Here is a 26,852-nt window from a genome sequence, read left to right as displayed (position 1 = left end):
ATGCTCACAAATTCAAATGTGTGGATAGAGCGTTCCATTTGGTTGGTGTTGGTTTTCAACCGCTTGTGATATAGCTTTTGATCTAGGCAAACGTTTGTACAAGTTTGGAGGTTGCGGTAACCGCCAAGCGTGTGGACGCGACATAATACTCGTACTTATAAACAAAGGTCTAGCACAATAGCAAGGACATCTTCGTTGCGTGACGGATAGGACATCGCCTCGCTTCATTAGATACCGGCACCTTGTCTGTATAGACAACAGTTTACGTTTTAGTCATTTTTCTTCAGACTACACTTAATATTTCGATCATTACCTCTCTCAAAGAAATTACTTCATGACTTTTTCTGTAATTTAAAAAAATATCTAGAGTTTAAAGCGAAAAGTATGGAAGTTGTTTTACGATATTTAATGGATTAAAGTAAATTGCCAAGTATAGACAAAATTACCTAATTCTGTTTTTAATTATAGCACTTTGTTGATAAAAATTGAATTGGTTAGAAATAGACCTATAATTATCTTATTTAATTTTTTCCATCGTTAGCGGGTAAATGAAATTTATCAAAATTTTAAACCTGATAAAGCCAAAACTAACGACTTGAAAGTTTTCAAGCAAACGTTTTATTCCTTGGATAATGCCCCTTTGCGATTAATAAACGTTTCCCCGGAACCGCTACTGTTGTAGCGGTTCCGGGGAAACGTCGGTATTATGTTTAATACCGATGTGTTCCTGTAGTAACATATATCACAAAATGTCTATCTGCCGTAGCTATGAAAAATGATCTTTCTTTACCGATGAGTTCTGATACTTTGTTACCTCGTTGTTCTTGTGAGATAAATAATGTTGCTATGGCAGTTTCTGTTAGAATTGAACTGATGTTAAGAAAGTAGGTAATAGTGCATGAACAATACGTCAATACTACGGAACAATAGCTTCTCGTGTTTACGTAGTGTATGCAATGTTAGCATTACCGACAATAGGCGCTATATATAATGTTTGTGACAAGTTTGTCTTTATATTGTATTCGATAATAATAATCAATTGTAAAATCAATGGTAAAAAAACGTAAAAAAAATCGGTATGGTTCAACCAGGCTTACCCTGAAATACCTAGTTTTAGCGTGAAGCAGATGGGCGTTTCGTTGAAAGGATCTGGATGCCGGCTAATGAGTCGACTATCTTTGTCCACAGACAGGCTTTGATTTAGGTAGCTTTAGGTAGAATAAACGTTCTATGCTGGTTACAGATGTTCATCTTGTGATGCACAGCCCTTTGTAGGGCAGCAACAGAAAAGCCTCTCATGACCTGCATTCGTTACTCCTGTTATATGAAAAGTAAAATAAAAAAACTGATATGCAGAATTCGAATGTAAACAGTTAGATTAATCTCGAAGAGCTTAACTCAATCCGAATTTTACCATCTGTATTAGTCTTGGTTTATATTTCAAAAACTCGTTAAAGAGGTAAATATACAAATATGTAGATACGTACGGTTGGTCTTAATGAGATGCATTAAATAAATGCGAATTTTTTGGGTTGAACGATTTAAATGAGGTTTTATTCCAAGAAAAGCCCACCTAACTGTGTTCATAGACGTTGCGGCTTTTAATTAGACGTACCACTCTATTCAATGACGTAGCAGCCTTAATGATGTGAAGTGCATCACCTTGGAGAATCACTGGAGCCTCAGAATATTTCCAGCGTTATAGGTATATGGGACAAACTGTAATGATATTAAATTATAAATATCTTGACTTTTTATTAAAATATTACAAACGAATGTTGATGTTGCCGATTTTATAATATAAATAAATATTGATAAACAATCTTCGTTAAATTTAGAGTTATTAGTGTGTGGACTTTATCTTTAGTTGGGTTAGATCCTATCTCATGGCTAATTTGAGCTTTAGACTATCTCTTACCTATTGTGACTTTTAGCAAAAAAAAGATTAAGTTAAACTCATGAAAGGTATTGCCCATGTTGAAATTAAATAGCCAATGTTTCTGTTTACTACAACACCGTCCATTTTAATATCCTCACTATACTAGCAAGTAAGTTTTATTTACGGGTTAGTTCCGAATTCATTAAAAGAATAGTTTTGTATTGTATTTAACTAATTAGTATACTTACTTAATTTTCCGCTATTAATTTTACGACTTATTGTTAACCGACTTCTTTTATAAATCTAAATAGCGTAACTTAATCGTGTGTGTAGACATTACATTAATTGGTAATTAACTGTGTTTTTACATCACAAAATAAGAAAACTACATATATGTATCAGTACCTACATTACCCGTGAATAAAGATCCATATAACATATATCTTGTATCATCTTCAACATATATCCAAATAAAGTAAAAAAAGAAATAAATAAGTAATGTGAACAATTATAATTAAAACTGTTCCTCTAAACATGATTTTAAATTTTTATTCATAAAACAAACATTAAAATATCGATAATCAATTCGGTAATCGATATGTTACTATTTGAGCGTCACTTATCTGTCAAATAGTAATATAATGCAGAGAAGGTGCATATGCATAGATTTTAGAAATCGGATATGTACCATGCATTTTAGAATCGGATGTGTATGCATATAGTAATTTTGTCTATATAATATATGTTATTACGTAATAAGAGCGCCATCATACACACATATTCACAAGCATAAAAAAATTAGTAATCAAAATATACTCTGGGCTATCGATTTTTCATGTTCGTGACTTCATACTTAAAGTTGTATGTACCCAAATGCGATATTTGACAATTTCTCGTTTTTAAATATTGTCGAATTTCGATCTTTGATAGGTAAAAACTGGATAGATTGATTATTAATAAGAGGCTTGAATCGCTAAACTTATCAGTTGCTCAAACGAGAGTAGGTAGCGGGCGGTCAGACTTAGCTTCGCTAAGTGTATTATTGTTTAATAGTTATTATTTAAAATATTACATTCACACGTAGACATAGCCGCGCACAGAAACTTAATAATGTTATTATAATTAATGACTACATGTTGCCATGCCGGATACAATATCGCCAAATGACAGTTAATGAAACGATGCCTTATGCGATAGCCGAATTTGAAATTCAAATGTTCAGGAAACATTATACAAACATTTGCTTTCTTTTTGTTTTGATCCAGACGTCTAGATTTCACTTTGATGAATAAAAAACTCATCAAGATTATTTTAATATTAGTCAGTAAGTATGTAGGTAGGAGATTAGTTCGAGTCATCGACCGTATGACACAATATATTTTCGAGTAAAAGAAATATAATATCAATAAGCAAATGTTATTGTTGATATTTAGTGTGTGTTTAGGCAGCTTGAGAGAGTATAAGTCAGGCCTACCTGATTATGTGAAGGGGCCTGCCAAGCGTTGGGGTGTATCAAAAGTCCCAGTTAAACGTTTTCCATTACGTAGTGTTAGTAATACATTACAATGTAATATCAATTAAAATTAATTATTTATTAACCCATTAAAACTATATTAACATAACTTAACCCTTTCAATAGGTTGTGTAAAATAAAAGTAATCGCGTACGTGATTATATTTGTAAAATTTTGCATAGTTTTAAATAAGTTATGAAATCTTATAGTATTTGTTCTGATTGATCAACATAGCCTTTTCTTTGCAGGTCAGAACGGCTTCAGACGTGGTAGTGACAGTGGGTCTGCCGACGAGTGGCGCGATGCGGGCGGGGCCCACTTGAGGTCCCGCCTGAACATGGGCTCGAACATCAGCCAGCACTCCGCTAAGGGTCTCAAGGGCAGGCGAGCGCGCTCCAGTGGCGACCTCTGCAATGGCGATGCGAAGAGTCAAACGGAGTCCTCCGTATGCGGATCGGTTGTGGGTGATGTTATGGGCTGGAACAGATCTCTGCCCAACCACCTGGACGGAAACCGCCATCTAGCGGACTACAGCAGAGTTAATAACAACTATGGTGAATTTGGAACGTATAACAGAAGCCATCCAAAGGGCGGACGCGGTCTTCGGTACCGAGTGTCTAAATCTGGTAAGTTCTAATTTTTGTATGAAATTGATAAGCAAGTGCTATACTGATAGTGCTATATGATTCTATATTAAACTTTTAATAAAATTGTCATCCTAAGAACATAAAGTTAGACATTAATGCGTTTTTATCTTCACAGTCGAATACAATTTGCCTTACGTTTTCGCAGCAATGAATAGAGTACCTACATAGGGTTTCTATTTTAAAAGGTTCTATTTTAAATACGGCTTTCTTAACAATATTTAAGAGGAGCCTAAGTAAATTTACGCGGAAATTGATCTAATTGTTTACCTTTCTTCGTGGCTAATTAAATCCGGACTTATTTATGTAACTTAAATTTAAAGGTTGTAGTGAAAATATCTTTGCTCAATCTGATGCGAGGAAACCGAACTCGGGGTAGTGTTTACCCGTTTTCATTCAACCCTAAACAACAAACGGGTAGCAGAGTTTTAGCTATTAAATATTGTACACCCATTAACCGCAATGTTTCGAACATGAAAGGAGAAGACGATAAAAGATACAATATCTAAAGATCAAAATCGATATCAAAAATTAAAAACATTAAAGTAATTTACTATCTTCGTGTGTCGTTCTGCGTGCATTGCCAAAATTTGGTAACTTGCTTATTGATAATTCGACACACAGACATTCGAATAAAAAAATACTCAATTAAACGGAGATTATTCAGTCTCAATTTTATTAAAAAAATCTACAAACGAAAAGCTCACTGGCGTCCCATTTTTTATAAAAACGAAACTGTCTCTGTCTGTTTAATTCGAGTTACTACCCGATTTTGTTAGGGAAAACAAGGTAAACAAAAATATTCAATTAAGACCGGAATAACGCGTACGTATTTGATTGTCATTCAACACGGATTTGGTGTCGGGATTGTATAGAACAATATCAAAATGAACACTACAAAGCGTTCGGATTGTACGCAAAAATGAAATGATACTCTATTGTACTGAAATATATCGGGATAACATAAAAAGATTTATAAAACTGTTGCTTTCATAAATCCTAACCTGAGTTAGGTTTTTTTTATAATATAGGAAGGTGAGCATGCAGTCCACTCGATGGTAGGTGGCTATTGCCGCGCATGAACAGCGGTAATCAATCCCAGATAAGGTTAAATTTCTACCTAATGTAAGCTACATACGAGTACACAACGCTATTGCTCAGGACTAATCTGGAATGCCTCCGAAACGTATGTCCTTCCTAACAACAGCGCTTAACCCTACTGTTATTAGGTAGAAAAAGATGTGGCGGTGGTGTCGCCGGAGTCGACCCACATAAGGTACAATTTAATAATAACAACATACCTATTTCTCCAATTTGAACGCCTGAACTTTAATTAATTAGCAAGGCTTGAAACGACATCTTAAATTAATAAGGAACCGAGGGCTCTTAATAAAATTATAATCCTTACACTCAGTTTAGCTCAAAATTAACATGTAGGTGAATTTTCGGGAAGTTACATTAATTACACGCGAAGCCCGTCTCGAAATTGGCAAAAGAAAATTTAAGTTTCCAAGTTTTAAGTACTTTGTTAAAGAATCTCTTGCGAAAGAGGATACTGCACGCATTGTAGCTTTTTGCTCTTGCTTCAAACTTTTCCTTAGCTCTTACAACAAACAAGCAAGAAAGAATTAGTTACTTTTAATGCAATTATTTATGAACACCTTGAGTACTTTATTTACCTGAAGAATCTGTCGTACATTTATGTTAGTTGTTGTGTCTATTTGTCGTACCCATAAAGTAAGTACAATGCTGAATTTGGTGGATGCACAGCCGTGCGTCTAGATAATATAAACCTTTCGCTCTATCTATTTAAATTAAATATGGTTCCAGATGTCACAAAATATTTTCACGCAAATCAATAAGATCATTTCATTTTTGTGACATGTCATAGGACATTAATGTATATTAATTGCTCAATAACTCCTCAGCGTATAACACTGTTAGCATGATTACAATTGTATCGTCATGAAATGAAATCTGATTATTACAAACGCAGAGTAAGCATAGCCTAGATGCAAGACTTCTAATAGGCTTTTAATATAAATAAAAATGTTAACTTGCTATGGTATAGGGAAGTAGTGTGCTGCACGCTCATTACGTCAAATTACTCGCTGATTGGATTAGTTTCGACGCTGACTGACTCCGACAAATCCCGCCACATAATGAGATCAATAAATATTCGTAAGCAGAGCTATAAGGACATGACACCGATGCATGTCTACCGAAGTCGGGTTTTCTATACGAAATGTTATTATCGTGTACTTGTGTCTTGTTGTTATTACTGAAAAAATGCTAAGCGAAAATGCCTTGAAACGAAATGAACTAAAATTGTTTTTCATTTTGTTCACCTATGTTCAATCTAGCAACACTCACTGCGCCAGCAGCAGGAATGAGTTGATATTTTTTTACTATCTATTAAATTAAATTAAAGCAGCAAACAAGCATGCTGTCTGTCTGATGGTAATTGGCCACTGCCGCCATAGACATCGAAACCAACTCCTTAAAGAATACCGATTTTACACAAATGCGTCAAATTACTAAGATGGCCAAGAATTATTAAGATGGCCACAAATTATTAGAATGGCCTCATATGTTTAAAATAAAAATATAGTCTTTTGCAGCATTGTTTTTTCTGTTAAACCGATTATACTATTTCATACGAAGTCTATGTAAAACCGGTAGTGCTAAGATTATAGTGCCTTTGTTTCACCACGCTGTTTAAAAAAGATCACAAAAGACGAAACGAGGTCGAAGCTGTGAAGCAATATCCTTGTACTCGTAGCTAACGCGTCCCGAATCCTGAGAGCACCTGGATTTATATTACAAAGCGAGCGAGCTTCAGTTTAAAAATACTTCAGGATACTTTAAAAAAAGAATCGGATATTTTAGCTTTGTAATGATAATGAAGTTATTCGTAGTTATTTATAGACGAGTTATTTAGTTATTTTATGGAGCATACGAGTATAAAGTTCTCCTTAGATTTTGGGTATCTAAATTGCTATAAAAGTGCTTTTATTTCTTTAATTTGTAGTAGGTATTTAATTTTGATTTAATTACAAAATTGTCATAACTACAAGCTATTTCTTTATATAATACTCGTTTTATAATAAAATATTTCAAGCAGAATTTTCTGCTTTTCTATTCCTCTTACAAAAAAACATTATAAGTAACCCTTTTCAATTTAGAATTCAAATTCAGATTTACGAGACAAAATATTCCGATTTTTAGATTTGCAAAGCGTAGATGCGGAAAACTCAATTACCCTGGAAGTGTACTTTCTAAAGATGTATTTCAAGTAGCTTATTAAACTAGATACATTTTTTTTATTTAAAAAATAGTTATTACAGTCTTTTCAAAGCATTCACTTACAAAACCAATTAAAATCAGCTAGGTATTTGAGACTGCTAATTAAAATATTGAGAACTAGTCGAAGTTTAAACTTAATCAGAGAAGTTGCAGAAGTAAAATGCTAATTGGCGTTCAATTTCGTTGATTTGATGTTAAATGAATGGTAAATATTGGAGATATTCTGCGGAAAATAGGGCATTGGTATCTCGTCATTTCTATGAACTTTCAGTCCACTATATTAGGTCATAGCGACCCTCTAGTGAACGACCCATATTCTTAAACCATAAATAATAAACTATATCTAACTTTAACGACTAATATCAAATAATAAAAACAAGAACCGACAATTTAACTTGCCCTTTGAAACATGAAGCGCAGATGAAATTTAATCACAAACCATAGCGTGCCTGCCATAGCATCTCTTAGGAGATCAGTCGCGGTATACAGAAGATAGACTATGGGGAACTCCCATAGCACGCTCAAAATGAAAATAATATAGGATACCAATAACCGTGGTAGTGCCACTTCAGTTCACCCACGAAATATTCTAACACTTTCATGTCATACATTCACGTTTACACTTCAACTCATAAATCCGACATAAAAGTTTGATACGCGAACAGAAAATATTATGGCCGATCTGCTAGATCGTGGTATCATGCAAGTTATGCGGATGACGTCATGGCACCGCCCCAAATAGCGATAGCAGGTCAAGGGCGGCAAACCCTCAGTTTAGTCCATAAAATTAGCATTACGTTGACTTATATCCCTTTTAAACACTTAAGTACGGGCTTGTTATTTCAGACCATAATTATAAACCATTCAAGAGGACCCCGGGGACAAATAGACCGTGTAAATGATTAAATAAGGTATATGGATATGGACTATGGTGCACGGTACTTTGGAAGGGTTAAGGAAAAAAATTGTTGTGAGAAAGTAGCTAAAGGCTGTAGTTAAGCTCCGCGGGTACCTTGAAAGCTGTCATGAATTTTTATTTGTTACAATCAACACTATACAATTCATATACATCTTAATACTTGTCATTCCCATGACGCCAAAATTTGTAAAAATTGTAAATCAAACGGTGACGGTCATGGCTTTTTATCTAATGGAAGCAGCTTATGTAGGCTTCAACGTACCTGATGTCCAGGTCCAGTGATCACTAGTTCTCGTGAACGTGTTATTGAACTCAAAAAGAAAGGAAATGGTATTTTTTATCAGGTTAATCAAACTTAAAACATTATCTAAAGATAACGCCATTATTAGAGTATAGGACCATGTAAAAGCATTTAAATAATTTCGGCAATCGACTGCGCTAAAAAACCGACTTGAGAAGACGCCGCCATTTTGGGACAATTTGACACCTTATATGCTTTCCTCAATCATAATACATGCATTATGTTTATACTAAGTTTATTTTGTATTTTTTATTGTTGTTGCTTAAGCTTCAGCTAAGCACGGTAAACAGAATAGGTAAAGTTGTGGCGTCAGTTTCCGGTGACCGTACGCCGCCCTTGTTACACCAAAACTCAAACTGCCCGACAATATTTAACGCGGCGTAGCTTATTTTTCACCGCAAAAACTTTATGCTTTACGCTAAAAAAGGGAGCGTGGCAAAAAGTCCCAACTTTCCTTCATATAGAAGCAACAAAAAGATGTAGGTCGAAGCTGTGAGAAAAATTTAATATACGCTCCGTGAAGTTAAAATTGGGTTGCATAAATGTCTTACATGTAAAAATATTTTTATACGGTCGTGTTTACAAATCTCATATCTACTAATATGAACATTGTGCGATTGTGGTCGTAATGTACGAGTATCATGCATTCATAATAATAAATTAATATAATCAACGATGCATATATTGGAGCGTCAAGGTCTCTCCAGACCTCCGACTCAGTTGTCTCTACCATTTCGCATAAGAGCTGCTTGGCAGTGGAAGATGTTCCAAGCTTTTCCCTATTATAGAGTGAGACCCCTGACCAGCGTAGAGACATAAATAAGGTTGCAGCTATGATGAACCACATTTTTTATAAAATATATTAGAACCTGTTTTCCTGTAACAGTAGTATCGTTTATTTGGGTAATGTGGTCAAATTCGATATCTTACTATTTTGTCGGGCCCAAAACTGCTTTATCGATATGTATTAATTTAACTTTAGTATTGTCGCTTTAACCTGAATTCCTATTTCTCAGAGACAAACATTTACCTCTTATAACGTAATATTTGGCTATCAGCTGCTCTACCCTTTAAGACAAAAACAATCCAACGCCTGTAATCTTAGCCTGTAAACTCTAACGTAGCATTCCTTTCTTTTTTTACTAAACGCCATACATCAATGTCGAGTGAGGAGCCCGATTCTTGCTAACGGCAAATTGGGATTAATAATAGTCTAACAAAGAAAGAAAAGGAAGGTTTCCGCATTTCTCTGCTGATTAGTCAGGAAGACAAATTGGTTCGGAGATGGAACCGAGGGAGATAAGCAAACGGACTAATTACCGATGTATACCGTGAAGGTTTAATTAATCTCTCAGTTATCTTTTACTGTAAATCGCTTGAAAAATCTGTCAACTATTCGCTGGGAAGACAAATGGTCCTTAATGTTATTGTCTTTAGTACTATTTATTGGTTTGTAATCCGTTTAAATGAAGTTCGCAAAATTAATGAGTATTGTAATTTGTATCTTTTTTTATGTTAAAAACGTTTTATGCTTAATTTGGCCTTGACAATCTTGTACTTCATAATCTATGCTTACTAATTCAATAAAATCTACTTAAAAGAGAAAGTACTTTTTCATAGATAACATAACTTTTTCAATTATCAAAAATTATAAGTTATGTTATGCAACACTTCGCGTGTTTTTGGGTCTGCGGGCACTCGTATTAAATTTCATAAAAATATTCATTGGTTAAAATATACTTACATATACAATAATTTTTTCATCAAAATCCCGAACATAAGTATAAGACTGGTCTAAGTTCGAGATGTTATGAATGGAGAAATTTAGCATTTGAACAAATTCACACGGAATCCTCTCGGATGTCCAGAGCTAATAATTTCGTAGAAAAATCGTTTGAAAAACTTTTTGCTTTTGTACGCAAGTAAGACCATTTGCCACATTCATAAATTTAGGGTTGTCACCGTAATTAGTCATAATAATAATGTAAACTACTTTTTATTATATCGTTTATTATTTTTGTTTATTGTTATTCTACTTATTCATAAGTGGCACATGAGATATTGGTCAAATCACAGACCTATATTTGTTTGGGTCAAATATAGACGGTAATATCAAAAACGATTATACGAGTAATAAATTGTATGTACATAAGACTAGTTTTTTCAGCCTACAATTTATCTAAATTCTAAGTAGGTATTATGATAACTTTGGACGGGTAATTTAAGTATCTCTCGTATCTATATTCTAATTATTACTTCCTGTATAAATAAACATATTTTGAATACACTCACAACGTAAAGCACACTGCATGGAATGTAGCAACTATTTATTCCAGTGCGGTTCTAAACAAAGTCCTGTATGTATAGCGTTCAGCCGATTTCACGTGACACCCCTAAATTTAAATTCTGGCTACAAAACTTATTCTGGCAAGGCTGAAACTTGTACGCCGGACTTGCGTAATATATGGGGGCTGCATTAAACAGTTTTGTAGAGCCACTAAATTATAGCAATTGTGCTACGCGTGGATACTATAATACCATTATGTGGTCACTAACTTACGCTTACGTGCTTATTCTAAATAGCATAAACTCACTTATGAAGTCAAAAAGAAGATTTAGCTGTGTTTACTTACATAAAATTCAGTTAAACTGCGTGCGTGCCGGAATTTGGTTACACACTCCGTGCTTCTAATAAAGTAATAATAATAATAAAGTATTGGAATATGGAGTTCCTTACACCGCTTCTTCTCGATAGCGAAACACCTTCCGAAGCGGTGTTAGATTGTTAACATTCAAAAAGAGTATATAAATCAATTTTGAATAAACGATATTTGGGTTTCAATCATAGAAATAAGTCATTACGGTTTTATATTCGAATGTAAATTTAATTGCAATAGCAATTCTTGTTTATTTTTATAGTACATCGATTTATAACTGGCATTAAGATTATGTAACAATAAGTTATCACAAGTATCTTAAACAATTTGTATGTTTTACAGGAACAATGCAAGTTTACCAATGTTGTGAGTAATCGGGATACATTTAACAAGTTATCATTGTTAGAATATAAAAGTTTTAATTGATAAAAAAAACAAAGTTTTTTTTTCCACTTTTAGTCCGTGACTGAACGCGTACAAAATGAAAAAGGCTTACGTGGAATGCACAGTTTTGGAGTGATGCGCCTACTGACGCGTGACTTTCAAAATTGCAGCAAATATTTCTGTAAAGGCAAAAAATATATGTTGTTACATAAACTTACATCAACCAGTTTTTCTTCATCATCATCAACCCATCACTGTCCCACTACTGGGCATGGGTCTTCTATTAGAGTGAGAAGGATTAGGCCATAGTCCATCGCGCTGACCACGTGCGAATTGGTACAGTTCACATACCTTTAATTTTTTTTAAGATTTCCCAGGTATGCAGGTTTCCTCACTATGTTTCCTTCACATAAGCACATATACGCTCATAAGTTATGAAAACCTGGGATATGAACCTTGGACCTCTCGATTGTGAGGCTGATTTCAACATTCTATCAGTACTATAATGAGGATCAAGTGTTGCAACTAAATTTGAAACTACTTAATCCTGATAGATTTTGGTACAATTTTACACACACGTTTGGTTTGGGATGACAATGTATGATTACATTATATAATAACGTTATTCTAAATCCAATTGAATAAATGGCGTGATAACATTGTTTTAATTAAATGGATTACAGTTCAAACACAATGCGAAATGCTTACGAATCAGACAGTTGCATTATTTTAAGATACATTTTGTATGTGAATTCTACAACCCATGATAAAATATAACGTGTCACCAACGTAAGTAATTTTGCCTTTGTTGAATAGGTTTGAAAGTATGTTTTATATTGAATTACTTACGAATAATACGACTGCTCTATATTGAGGTTTATAGTGCTCGAATAGTAGCTAGTAGCTTTATTACTTTCCTGACGTGTGAGATTATAACGAATTCTCCCCTAGAGAGCCGGGAATACATTAGCGTGACATATGCTTTCGCGTTTGGTGTTTTACTTATTGGCAGACATTACTATTTTAGGTAACCAATGGTAAAATCCTATATCTACCTTTTACGATTCCAAGAATTCCTACTACATTAAAACTTTAAGAAGTTGATAACATCCATTACTTGCATGATTTGGAAAGTTTAGTATTCGCGATTAAATTTCTTGCAGCATGTTTACCCTGCATATACATTATATAACACTAGTAGCGCCCTCGGCTTCGCCCGAGTTTACAAAAAAATGACATACATATAAGGAAATGTGTACCTTTATTAGAATTACAGTGGCGTCATCTGTCGAAAATTGGTCGTACCAGCTCAGAAACCTTCGTGGGCTCATGCACAATAACTTTGCTACTCGTATCTGTAGCAACTACATTGCATGATCAAATGCATAGTTTACGATTATAAAAAGGACATACAAACAAACATTCACTTTTGTATATATAGATACACCCAAAAACATAACTCTCCTTTCTAGGGCAACCCGGTAAAAAGTTACTACCCGTAACCTTTTATTGCTTTGGCAGATTTTTGTTTTCCAATAGTAGGTTGCATTTCATGCCTTCCTTGACGTGTGAGATTACAGGGAATCCCTCCCCCGGGAGTCGGGAATACATTACCGTCCCACCCTACGTTCGCACCTGGATCTCTTCAATCTTCCGTAACTATCTGAAGTCATTTGAATTTATCGAATTCGTGAAGATGAAAAATCGGTCCATTTGTCTACAATGCGAGCGTATTTTCAACCATCCTTAACTTTTTAAAAGTTAACTGCTGAACGTAAAGGCTACCCGGGAATATGATCTGAGTACACACCCACGAAGATTCATTAAATGGTGATCACCCTTATTTTTTTGTAATGGAAACAAAAAAATAAGTAAAGAAAGTAAACTAGTACTAAAGCACATGAACGTCTGTAAACACGTAGTACCTACAAACCCAAGTAAGACTGGAGTCTTTATTAGTTCATTGCCACAGATCCCACGTTGCCCTATCAAACTAGCACATCAACGAATATAGTGAGGATATTTTAAAACCCAACTTACGTAAATATGCAAAAATTCGCTTATTTTAGCTTTAGTACATTGTTCACAAGATATTAATCACTTCTTCGTGGAATTATTCTGTAAACTTGCGTGTGTACGCTAATCGCATTCAAAGAACCAACGAGTAATCACTTGTAATTCTGAAACAGGTCATGCTATTTAACAAAGGAATTCATGATTCCACGAAACTGCCTACCTAGACCTAACCTAGATATTTTGTATTCATCTTGTGCTATATTTTGGAGAGTGGTGGGTCAGTACATCAAAAACATCAAAATGTTTCAAAGACCCATTGGTTGTCAAAGTTTGTATATCTGCTTAATAAAACTAAAAAACGAAACACAAGCGACGTAAAGTTTAAATCTTAATTAAGTCATGGAATTTTGGGCAACATTCTCATACCTATGTTTTTAGGGTTCCGTACGAAAAAACCGCACGTGTGTCTGTCCGCCAATTTGCTTCGAAACTACTAGACCAAATGAATAGGAATTTGGTGCTCGTATTTTTCATACTAGCCATTTATAGCAGTAACAAAATTCGATGCATATGAACTGTTCATAGAAATCTGTTGAAATCCCATCTGAGGTCACTCAAAAAAGTGATGCTACCACTGAATACTAAATCAGGACCCCTCGTATATTTCTCTTATGTAGTACCTATGTAGATGGGTTCTGGAATTTTGAATATATATTATTCCGGAAGGATAAATATAGCCGCATAGCAGTAGAAAGATTTTTTCCAAAACATTCCCCCAAAACTATTATTTATGAATACTTTTAACACAACACCAGTTCTATAGAAAACCAATAAAAGTTTGCCTCGCATTCCACGTCATTCAATAGCCGCACTTTCCATATAAATTCATATTTGAAGTACCGACAACTTGACAGTCGCACAAAATATAAAGCTAGTTCCCAAGACGAAAATGAATGTAAAATAAATAGAAAACTGAAGTTGTTAGCTCGCCTCGGAGGCTCCGCGGTTGCTTGTCTTTTCACAACGCCTTTGAGTAGGGTTGTCATATCTTATTTTGAAATTTTGCAAGAATGTCTAGATGCTTTATTTAAAATGTTTGTTGTTTATATAAATGCGTATGTTTGACTTAATAATGATATCTAAGGAACGTACCTTACTATCAGTATATCAGTTAGTGGTGTATATTTCAAGTCAAAAAATATAAATTAAATGGGATGGAATCTTCCCTGGGTCCTGTGACATCACATCTCTATATGTTATTTACCAATAAGAACGAGATTTGGGTGAATCTGATACTTTGAATTGTATTTTTCTTTCATTGTAATCAAAATATACAAAAACTATTGAAAAACAAAGGATGCGAAAATTGTTTTTTTTTTGAAAGAATAAAATATTTTTCCAGTAATAATGCTTGGCAAACCCAGCGACAAATACTTTTAAAGACTGAGAACTGCGCTTGGCTTTATTTACTCTCCTTCAAGTCATGGTTTGAACGAATCCAAGCGTCCTCCAAACCAATCTTCTTAGAAACTTCGCCTTTAATTACTTTCTATGGCCATTCTGTGGGTAATCGCCAGATTTACTTTTGTGTCGCGATATGAAACGGTATGATTGATGAGAAAATGTAGGTGCGGGCAAGTGACGAAACTTGTAACATTCATCATTAAAGTTGTGACAGAAGTTATTGAGGAGATCTCAGCATCTCGGCAAACATTCCGTAATCTTGTCTCCTTCGGAATGAATAGATGTTTTATCTAAGTATTTTGTACCATTTACTTGCCAATTATATTAATGGCAACGTGTTTTGTTTTTGAGCGATGCAATTATGGTTATTGTAAGCCATTAGCTTTATAACCATCCTCTAGGTATTTAACAAAGTTTAATGTTTATTATTATTTATTTTATGATATTGCTCCTCTCTTACGATAATTTTAAATGGTTGAAGAATTTAAAATTACAGTTGTAGCAATGATAGATAAATTTAAAATTTATGTGAATACAATAGTAAGTTTCCTAAAACGAAAACGGAAAAACTGGAGCCAATGGTATTGGAAGCCACCTAATTATTTTAATACATATTTTAATCTTAACTATTCTTATCGAAATAAATAATATTAATACATGTTACGGATTAAATATCATAATTAATATTCAAAGTCAACTTAGATACAAAATTAATTCAATAAATAATTTAAATATATCATACGTACAAGATTACTAGTACAATAAATCAAACTATAAGCTGTTATATTTGATAAACGTACAATATTGTAATTTATTTGTTTATTGCAAATACAGCATGTGGAAAGTAAAATGACCTTGACCTCGCAATGACGTCACAACGCCACAGTTCTGAGCCAAAACAGCGGATCTTCAAACTAGTTTTCTGGATCAGTTTTTAATTGTATAATTCTGCAATTTGCTTTAATCAAATCAATACCAATTGATAGAAATACATTATTATCTTGACAGTATTATGGTATCGTAATTTCAACATAGTTTACTAAATTGTGTAGTAGTCCTGCTTACAAATATTACGTAAAATAAACTCATTCTTATTATTATTATTTGATTTGAGCTCAGATGTTCAGCAATTCCGACTCTTATAATATTTATTTATTGTAAATTTACATAAACGGGTTATTTGCATAAAACAATGGCGCCGTCTTATTACTTTTACGCTAACTCATCAATTTTATCTTTGTTTCTTCTCAAATATCATTTCAGTAATGAATTTTAGAATTAAACATTTGCTGAGTATTTTTGCTGCCTTTCCATTTGTAAGTTTTCTTAGTATTAAAAAAATAACGTAAAATTTTGGATTTGGATTGTGAGGAAAATTTAATAACAATTATGAAGAAAATTTAATAACAATTGTGATTAGTGTATTCATTTTGTTTTTCACGTATAGTCCGCGCCAAACTGCTAGTCCGCTCTGAATATAGAAATGAATCGCGTCGCCATAGCAAATTGTATTACTAGACCTGCTCGCAACAACTTCAGAGCGGACTAGCAGTTTGGCGCAGATTATATCTTCCTTGTATTTGATATCTTATTTAAGTGCTTCATTTGCACCGCTCGTATTGCACATTTTATAACTTTTTTCTTTGAGAACCTTACGAAGAAAACTTATATTAGGATTCATGAAATTTTGCGATATTTTCCTTTACCGTTAAAACAAGTACCTACCTCATAGTCGATTCGTAATTACCGTAATTTCGTAAATTTTTGGCACTCCACATAGATTTTAATTTCTAATATCGGACTGAAATCCAACCCATAAGTCGATCGGTCGATTGATTTATCAATATTTTACATTAGTTACGTAAATATATACAATTTCTTTTAAAGCATTATAAGTTTAGTAAGAATTGTCATAAAATCAAGTCACTTTGTAAGAAAATGCTTGATGGAGTTAGTATTAAAAAGTGCAACATTTAAATAGTGAAATAATATTTACGATTCTCAAGACATACGGATCTTATTTATTCATTACATTAATATATCACATCCTACGCCCGAATGGGCTTCCAAAAGCTTCACGAAACACGTCGTTTAAAAAGCTTGTTGTATTTTAAAAGCTCTGTTTTCCACTTTGCGAGCGAGACGGAGCGGCGACGCTGAGCTATTGTCACTCTTATCACGCCCAGAAATTCTAAGAAACGGCTTTATTTTCTCCTCTATTGAATACAACACTGCCAAGTTTTCTTTTGTTCACATTACTAGATAAACGACACACAATACCGAACATGTTGCTTGCTTGGCCGTATTATACCGATGTTAGCCTTATCGGATTCCGGTTGCCGACGTAATCTTTTATCTAATTTAATTCATGTTGTTGCCAAAAATCACGTTTGCAATACTTAAATTACACCCTCGATACGCATGTTCATCATTAACTGACTACTGTGCCACTTATAGGTTTCCGTTCACAATTGTTAGGCCATAGTCCGCCCCGCTGACCCAGTGCGTTATTGGCAGACTTCACATACTTATAAAAACTTTTTAAAAATCTCGCAGGTATACATTTCCTCACCATGTTCTCATTTACTGTCATCATTTCTTCAACAAGTAATTTGGAAAAAGCACAAAATTCTAAAAAATGCGTGCCTGGCATTAGTCGCGTTTCACGCAATAGGCTATAACTACTTAGGTGTGCTTGATATATATATGCTCGTTGAGTGACAAGAAATATGTAACAAATTCACGTTACATATGTGTAACAAATACTTCATAATAGATCATTTATTCTGAAAACTCCCGTTTGCACAGAATGCAACAGAAGATGTTTATCATATTAATGGAATATGTACTCGAGCTTATCCCTTGGGAAGCTTGGTAGAGCACTGTATACATTTTCCAATAAGTTTAAAAAGCAGATTCTAACTTATTTATGTGTATACTGTTATAGAGCTATATTATTAAAAGGCTGAGCTCTTATAATGTAGTTTTAAATAGAAAATTATGAGGATGTTACTTAAAGCGTGTTCTCAAGGATTCATAAAAATAATCATACTAGAGACACACATACGCTCAAAAACAAATTATCCTCCGCAGAAAAAAAACAGAATGTATGTGTAATTTTTTCCACTATACTATAACTGACTGACTCAGGAAAAGTCCAACTACTTATATAAAGAACGATAATGCTAACATAAAATTTACATATTTTCATAAATCTCGACGTTTTCGAACCTACTAGAACCGAAAGCATAGGCGGAGCAGCATAAATCAATGTTACCAACCCCATATTCTAGAGAGCACCTAACTAATCCGGAACACGCAACCCAATATTTTACCCCTTTTAGTCCGTTAGTTTTGTTTTGTATAGAGCCCTTTATTTTGCTATTCGTGTAATAGAATGGGTATGCAGTGTACCTGGATGTACTTATAGACATGTACCCATAGCCAAATGGAAAACGTTTTAAAAACATACGATGCTAACGCTCACATTTGCCAGGAATGTTATGTAATCGCATTTTTAATTTTGTATGACTGGATATTTTTCATTGTTTCCATAAAAAAATATTGGCTACTAAATAATTTTCGTTATATTACGCAAGATTGTGTGACTTTCTGTTTAGTATACGTCATCATTATATTCTGAAGTTATTCCATTTTGAGAAAGTATATTTATCACGGCCGCTTTATTTGTACAACTTGGCACGTATGTAAAACAGATACTGTTATCTATAGACAGTAATAATGTAAGAAAAAAATGGTTCTTCTTTAAACCGTTAAATTTCGCCAATAAAATTCCAAATATTGTCTTCAGATAAAGCCATTGGCTGGACAACCCCAATCATTACCAAAGAGGTGTAACAGTGGTTGCTTCTCAAAGTTTTCTTTATGCTAAAGTTAGTGATAGGCGGAAAATAGATACAATAAATATAGAAATGAGTGATAGAAACAAACAAACAATTGCATTTGTTGATTCGAGTATTTTAGAGAGTGAAGAAATGTGAAAAATATTTTTCATTACCCACATAAACAATGTCAAAAACGTGGGCAGAAGGCCAGTGTTGGCGTAAAAATACATTCGGAGCATATGTAGATGTAGCGTAAATCAATATTAGTAACGGCATATTCTAGGAGCGCCTAACTAATCCGCGCCATGCGAACCGATATTTTCCCCTTTTACATTCGAAGCTTTTCCCCGACTTTTATTTTTCTGTGTCGATTCCATATGAAACTTTATATTCGCTTTTAAAGATTATTGAATACCAATACCAAATGATTTATTTTTCAAACGTAATAACAACAAAGTTTTAGAAGTCAGGATTATAATGTTAACTATATCAACTTAATAGTGTTCTAAATATAATCCAAATTATAATAAAAATGTAGAGCCTTATACCATATTGTATTGTACAGGTACACAGTGCTGTGTAGAAATAGACCATACAGAATAGAATAAAATATATTTTATGTATTTTATAACAAATAATGAAAGTAACATCATATAATACAAGGATCCTAAGTTCATATAATCACGCAAAACAGTGTTTTAGCCCTTTAACCATTTTTTCTTATATTCAAGCTGGAATTGCTACTCTTTGTTCAGTTGCGGACGGACAATTTATTCTGATCACCTCAATAATCCTTTTATTCTATAATCAATAAAACCTAAGTACCTCACTGACCTTATCTTAATCCTACAGTAGACGTATTAAACAGGCTTATAATATTTGATGAGTAAACTTACAAAAACGTATTGCGTATTTTACTTTTGAAAATCAAAAAGTATATGACGCAATAAATTATTATTTATTTAAAAGCGATTATAGATGACACAATATTATTATAGTATTATTTTTATAGTTTTTTTTTGTGTATAATATGTACAGTTTAGTTTAGAATGTTGTTTATTACAATATTATTGTATTGTGTCATATATAATCACTACTAAATTATCTATTTACAAATTTAAATTGTTTACCCTGTATTGTGAATTATCCCAAGAAGCAGGTGCCAAGCATCATCCTTCTTATTTCTATTTGTCGTAGCAAAATAACTTATGCTGTTCTTGTACCATTGCTGCTTAAATTAACAGATAGATATCTGGCTTCGATTTTCTCTTTACCTAAAATATAATTATCAAACGGGTTTGCTTCTCTGATAAGTGATGGTTTTAGATTGCGTGGTCGGTCCAAGAAAAATGTTACATATTTTACAATTTGTGAATGATGGTTAATTTAATGCCTATGAGTGTGGATTTCGAGCTTATGAGGGAGTAGGAAGAAATAAAGAGTGAATCAATGTCAGCAAACGACGAGCAGTTCTCTATCTCCATTCTTGATGAATTCCCAACACCTATACAGGGTGAATCTCCATAAAGTGCACATATTGAAACAGGTAAAATGAAACCGCATTTTGTCGACAAAAAAAATAAAAAAAATAAAAAAAAAAATTTTTTTTGGGTTTTACGACCTTTTGAAGTTTTTTTTTTAATTGTGCACCTAAAGTAAATAAATCGCTATAACTTTTAAACTAAGAGGGTTATCAGGTTCAAACAAAAATAACAATGATTGCCAATGATAGGCCGTACTGATCCATGAAAAAAAAAACAAAAAAAATCATCTTCCCAGGAAAAAAAATGTCAGATTAGTGCAAAAAAGCACTTTTTTTAGGTAAAATTTTCAGTAATCATCAATTTCCTCAGAATAATCTAGGCATTTTATTTTTTTATTATTATTTAATGCAATTTTACGTCGTATTAGCTTCCAAAGACTAAAAAAACCACGCCTCTAACTCAAGTATAAAGTTTGCTAGGAACGTTTCAAAAAAGACGCGACGCACGTGCGCCCTAATAAAACTGGTATAGTCCGACCCATAATTAGATGTCCAAAATATAAACAAAGGAAACTATCAAAAATATGTTTCAATGGTAAATTCATGGTAGTTACTTATTTTTGACGATATTAAAGTGATAAAACAGTAATAAAATAAATCTTTAATAATTAAAAAAAAAACACTAGTTTGTATTAAAAATGTTATTTATTACCAACACCCTTAAGAACTGCCTTTGTTTAAGCGCTCGTAGGAAACTTTATACTTAAGTTAGAGGCATGCTTTTTTTAGTGTTTGAAAGCTAATACGACGTAGAATTACATTACATAATAAAAATAAAATAAAAAGCCTAGATTATTTTGAGGCAATTCACGATTACTGAAATTTAACCTAAAAAAATTGCTTTCTTCACACTAATCTGACTATTTTTTTCTGGGAAGATAAACTTTTTTGATTTTTTTTTTCATGGATCAGTACGGCCTATAATTGGCATTCATTGTAATTTTTGTTTGAACATGATAACTCCTTTAGTTCAAAAGTTATAGTGATTTATTTACTTTAGGTGCACTATTCCAAAAAAAAAAAACTTCAAAAGGTCGTAAAACCCAAAAAAAATTTTTTTATTATTTTTTTTATTTTTTTTGTCGACAAAATGCGGTTTAATTTTACCTGTTTCAATATGTGCACTTTATGGAGATTCACCCTGTATAGACACACAAAGTTTCAACTGCAGAAAATCTTTTTGTCTCACACCAAGCAATTTGTCCATTTCACACGAATGAACCGATAGAATTAAAAGCAAATAAATAACAGTCACACCAGAGGGTTACAAAATAAAAATAGAATCCGGCAAATCAATCGGGCGATTGTACCAGTGCGCCGGTGCATTGTTGGGCAATTTGTAGCAATTTACCGAAAGCAGAAAGTATATTGCTTTTAGCGAATTGAAAATAAAAGTCAGCACGGTTTCAGGAGGTAACGCCGTGCATCTTCGTACGTGTTCTCATTCGGGTGCGAAATCGTACTTCGATATATCAGTTTAACCTACATCGTGTAATATCCGTCCATAGGTTAAACTATACTTCGTTTCAAAATCCCTATTTTGGTTCAATGAACGCAATAAGTGGAAATTAAATATGACAAATGTTAAATGTATCATTTTAAACTTTATTTCATTCGTTTTAGCATGTCAGCTTGCTTTTGTGGCCTTATTATATAACGAAATAACAAATTCCATAAATATTTGGATCATAAAGTAAATAAACATTGCCTTTCAGATTAAAGGTACTCTGAGGTATAGGGCGAGATTAACTTTTTGACTAACGTTGTTTCTGATGTTGAAGATTTACCGTAGGCGAAAATATATTTTAAAATAAATAACTTGATACGGGTACTCCTACATGACATCAAAAGTCCTCTAAATTCACTCAATTTCCTTTAAACTACCAGCAGTTTGAAATAAGTGTAGTAATTCTTGGTAATTTACTGGACACAAAATGTTATATCACCAACTCCTTTGAACCAAAATAAAATTCAGTGTAGAATAGAATTTCTGTAGAAATATCATGTATCAGCCAACAACGTAAATTTTCGTACGTGGTCTGTTTCAAATAGAAAACCACAGTAGATTCACAAAACAGAAATGTTCTTGCTCTTTGTTTTTGATTCCCTTGTCCTGTATTCCAACGCGGTATGCGTTGGAATACAGGACATTACAACGTATACTTATCACATTAAATTTAAGTACCTCTGTGTCAGTTTCAATACGACGGCCAAGTAGCCAATAACGTGACTTCTTACACGAGGTCTGGACAGAATGCGAAATCGGGCAGATGGCTCTGCAGATATTCGAGTGCTTACTGTCTAGTCAACTTAACATTTTTCGCGGATCTAAAGTAGAGATAAAACTATCTTTGCAGCGTTATACGATATTAAAACAAGTAAAAGTTCTGTTGCATAAATCAGAAATTAATGCTTTATTTTTATGCGAATTCCTTTTTTAACTGCGCTAAATAGACAACAATATCGTCCGAATCAATACCAACAAAACTTCGTGTCAAGATATTTTGAATGCCAATTATTTATTTGTCAATTAATATTTTTATGCCAGTATAAAAAAAAAAACTAAATAAAATACACCATTTTCTCCAAACAGTACATTGCAAAACGAAGATATCCGTACGTGGTCTCATTGGTATGCGAAATCGAAGTCAGTTTGAAATACAGCGATATATCAATGTGCCCCGCACCGACAAAATAGCGCTTGATATTTCGCACGGTTGCTTCCTGGGTATTTTGAAGTTATTTTCAATTCTACTCTGTATTTGTGAGTTAGGTACTACAGTCATTAGAATGTACGAGTGTTTCGGGTAAAAACATTCGTTCTCTGTTCGCCTTTAGGAACCCTACGATAAAACAGTTGAACGGTTTCAATGTTCAACTTGAAAAACCACAAATCAAATTATTCATAACTATATAGTAGTATTATAGTGACAATAGTGTAAGCTTAGTGGTTTCGTTCACTAATCCAGAGATATCATTCTAGTCATCAGAGGTGTAGTTACCGCTGATTTTGTTCTAAATTTTGTGCGCATGGGATTATCGCTTTATTCACGTCGGAGTACTGTAAGAAACATTCACAAAGGAGTATAATCTGCACTTGGCCAGCATGGTGGACTTATCCAGCACTGAAACAAAATATCTCCAAAAAGGCTAACAATATTTCCCGACGTTATTTCCCGTTAGCTATATTCAAAAGTTGACCATAGGCCGCTTTTTACCGAAAAAAGGTTTTTTGAATAAAATAGCACGCGGGCGAGCTCGTTACAAATAACAAAACCTAATAAAACAATTTGGGAATAACGCAATCTAAGTTCCCAACTTCATCCATAGTAAAGCGGGTCGAAAAAATGGGTTAGCCTTAAAATAACAGCCGCAATAGGGAAACGGGAATAATGTCTATATAATGACTTTTTGTTTTCGTTTGATCCACAAAGCCTTTTTGTTGAACGGTTCTGCGTAATTCGTGTAACTGTTGGCGCGAGCGTAAAGGAAAACATTTTCCATTGATTGCACGCTGATTATTTTCTGTTATGGTTCGTATTCCTTGTAGACGTAACATTTATTTTATTATGTATTGTAAAATAACGATGTAGACATTTTTTATTAGATCATTATAAGGATTGTTATTGATAGTTATTGCAGTTGCTAAATATATGTTAAATTTCTTTAAAAAAACATAAATTTATCGTCATCATTACGGTAAACATAATAACAAGTAAAGCCAATTTATACCCATAATCTTACAACGTACTTAGGAATGTACATAGCATTTATTTTGTATTCAAATGTATGTATTTAAATTCCGAGGTCAAATATTACAGATTAAATATAAATTATTTTTAATGCGTCTTGCGCATCAATATTCATTCAGCCTATAGATACCTATGTGAGACTAAAATAGGGTAGAAGGTAGAAGTAAGTTATAATCTGCAATGTATTCATAAAAAACAAATAAATAAATGAATCATTTTATCTATCTACGATCGCAAAAAGGTTTATTATTTATTTTTATTTAGGTATTCTCAGGCAAATCATTCGCAAGAAATGATACTTACGAATTTTTAATTCTGTGTTTGACAGGCGCGCGCCGTCGCAGTGTATGTAAACTTTTATGTGCAGATATTTTAGCGGAAGTATTATTCGTATATACTGGTATAGATAACATATATAACTAAACATTTAATACAAAATAGTTAAATAACTTACATAATATAGGTATCATCTTCTCTGATCTGAAATTCCGGATACACGTACTCATACCTACCACAATATAAGTTGTGCATAGATAAAACAAACCACAGTTATCTAAAATAAAAATAATACATAATTTTATATTACGAACCAAAACATAATAAGATACAAACATTTTACACGCAATAAAATTCTTACACAATACTGGCTTTTAAAAAACGAAATAATTCTGTTCCACTGGCAAGGAAAACAATGTTCCTTATTTAAAATTTGCAATGAACGATTTTTAAATGATTATTATTATCTTTTTATTCAAACGTGTAATTCAAACGTGTGCACTGTGCATTCTTGTTTATAACTTTAAATAATCTTGAATGCAGATGTTATGGTAGGAATTCCGACGTATTAATATTTATTTTGGATATAGGTTAAGTGCAACTGTTTTTTTTTAAAGCACCTCCATTAAGCATCACCGAAATTGTGTCGCTATGTGTGGAAGAATATTCAATGCTGTTCCTACGGACATAAAAGACTTGCCACTAACAAAAGTCAAACATAAACTAAGATTGTGGCTAATTGACAAATGTTTTTACAATGTGCAAGAATTTCTTGACATAAAATGATTAAATTATTCAGTATGTAATCATAGATTATGTAATATTAAGTTTTATTAAATTGAAATTTTATTTTTGTTTAAATGGCTAAAAGTCTTGACATTGTAATTATAATGTATTCTAATTTATTAATTATGATATTTGTGTGTATAATTTTATATTTAAATAACAATAATTGATCCTGTAATTTTATTAATAATTTTGTACGTCAGTGATGACAAAATGTATATGAAGCATTTTACAAAATAAATTTGATTTGATTTTGATTTGATTTAAAAAGAATCATATTGTGAACATATAAGTGTAAAAAACATTGTAATACTACGTATAGTCTGCGCTAAACTGCTAGTCAGCTCCGAAGTTGTTGCAAGCAGGTGTAGTCATACAATTTATTATGGCGACGCGTTCATTTCTATATTCAGAGCGGACTAGCAGTTTTACGCAGACTATACCTTACTACATAACACTGCTTTGTCCCTCAGGATCAGATGCGGAACCGGTGTGGAAGCTCCAAGACCCTGGTTTCGACCAGGGTTACGGGTCGGAGCGGTCGCCGGAAGAAGACTACGTACCGCCCATCGCACCCGCCATTTCCCTTGAGGAGTATGAGGCCGAACTGCGAACTATCTACCCTTTCATCACCGATGGTAAGTACTCACTTTAAATAATAATAGAGAACCTTGCTTGTTCGATTTCTGACATAAACGCTCTTGATAGGTGTCAGATTGTCAGGTGTTCCTATCTGTTGCCAATTTCTGGTAGGACTTCAATATCCATCTTATTCGACGTAGATTACAGACGTTAATTGGCCGCATACCTCGGTAATTCTCGTAAGCCATTTCATTTTCAGAAAATAAAGACTTGCCGAATTTTTTCAATGTTAACTAATCGTGCGTAACGATTGTTAATGATATAATCAAAAGACAGAGACCAGTTTACATATTCTTAAACAATGTAGGTAATAATAACATACAATTCGCATGAATAGTATATAAAGTACTCAATGTTTGAAAACAATCGCATCGTTAGTTAAATAAATATCAATTTTACATGAAACAGGTCACTTTATCAACGTAAATAAAATCACAAAACCACACAGCTTTGCCGGCACTGAATGTAAACGAATTAATGTAGTTGCATTTCAACTACGAGTAAGTCAAAGGAAAAACCGCTATACCGCGGTACACTGCTATCAAATTCTTCCACGCCACGTATATTTCAGGTATTTCATACATTTCTACAGAGATACGAGTATTTTTTTACAAAAAGTAGTACTGAAGCTAACTGTACCACAAAAGTTTTCATCCCCTTAAAGTTGGAGGAGCACTACAAAGTTGCATGGATCGGTTTGTTTCAAAGTAGAGACCGAGTGAAGTTGAAATGTATAGCAAGAGATATGAGTATTTGTGTAAAAAGAAAATAACGGTAACGTAGAGTTAGATACGAAATGTTTCCGTTTTTCGTTTAAGTAAAGATAGGGCAGGTATGGCAGGTATGGAGTACCGTGGAGGTACCAACGTCACACTTCTAGCGTAAACAGAACTTTCGTGTCTCTGACTGACTTTCATATGCGGCT

At 33.4% G+C, this 26,852-nt stretch overlaps 1 protein-coding gene across 4 annotated transcripts in view; it reads left to right on the top strand.

The window, feature by feature from the left end:
• LOC140749463 (uncharacterized) overlaps positions 1-26,852 on the top strand; it is a 115,579-nt gene that overhangs the window by 40,678 nt on the left and 48,049 nt on the right. For all 4 annotated transcript variants that reach the window (XM_073082504.1, XM_073082503.1, XM_073082502.1 and 1 more), the window contains exons 2-3: positions 3,641-4,018; positions 25,759-25,923. In XM_073082504.1, coding sequence (XP_072938605.1) covers positions 3,641-4,018; positions 25,759-25,923 — 543 coding nt within the window. The remainder of the gene's footprint in view (positions 1-3,640; positions 4,019-25,758; positions 25,924-26,852) is intronic.

This window comes from Epargyreus clarus, unplaced genomic scaffold (genome assembly GCF_041222505.1).
Source record: "Epargyreus clarus isolate Ecla_fem2 unplaced genomic scaffold, WU_Ecla_fem_2.2 ptg000018l, whole genome shotgun sequence".
NCBI classification, from domain to species: Eukaryota; Metazoa; Arthropoda; class Insecta; order Lepidoptera; family Hesperiidae; genus Epargyreus; species Epargyreus clarus.
Note: the sequence above shows the minus strand (reverse complement) of the source record. Positions and strands in the feature narration are given on the sequence as shown.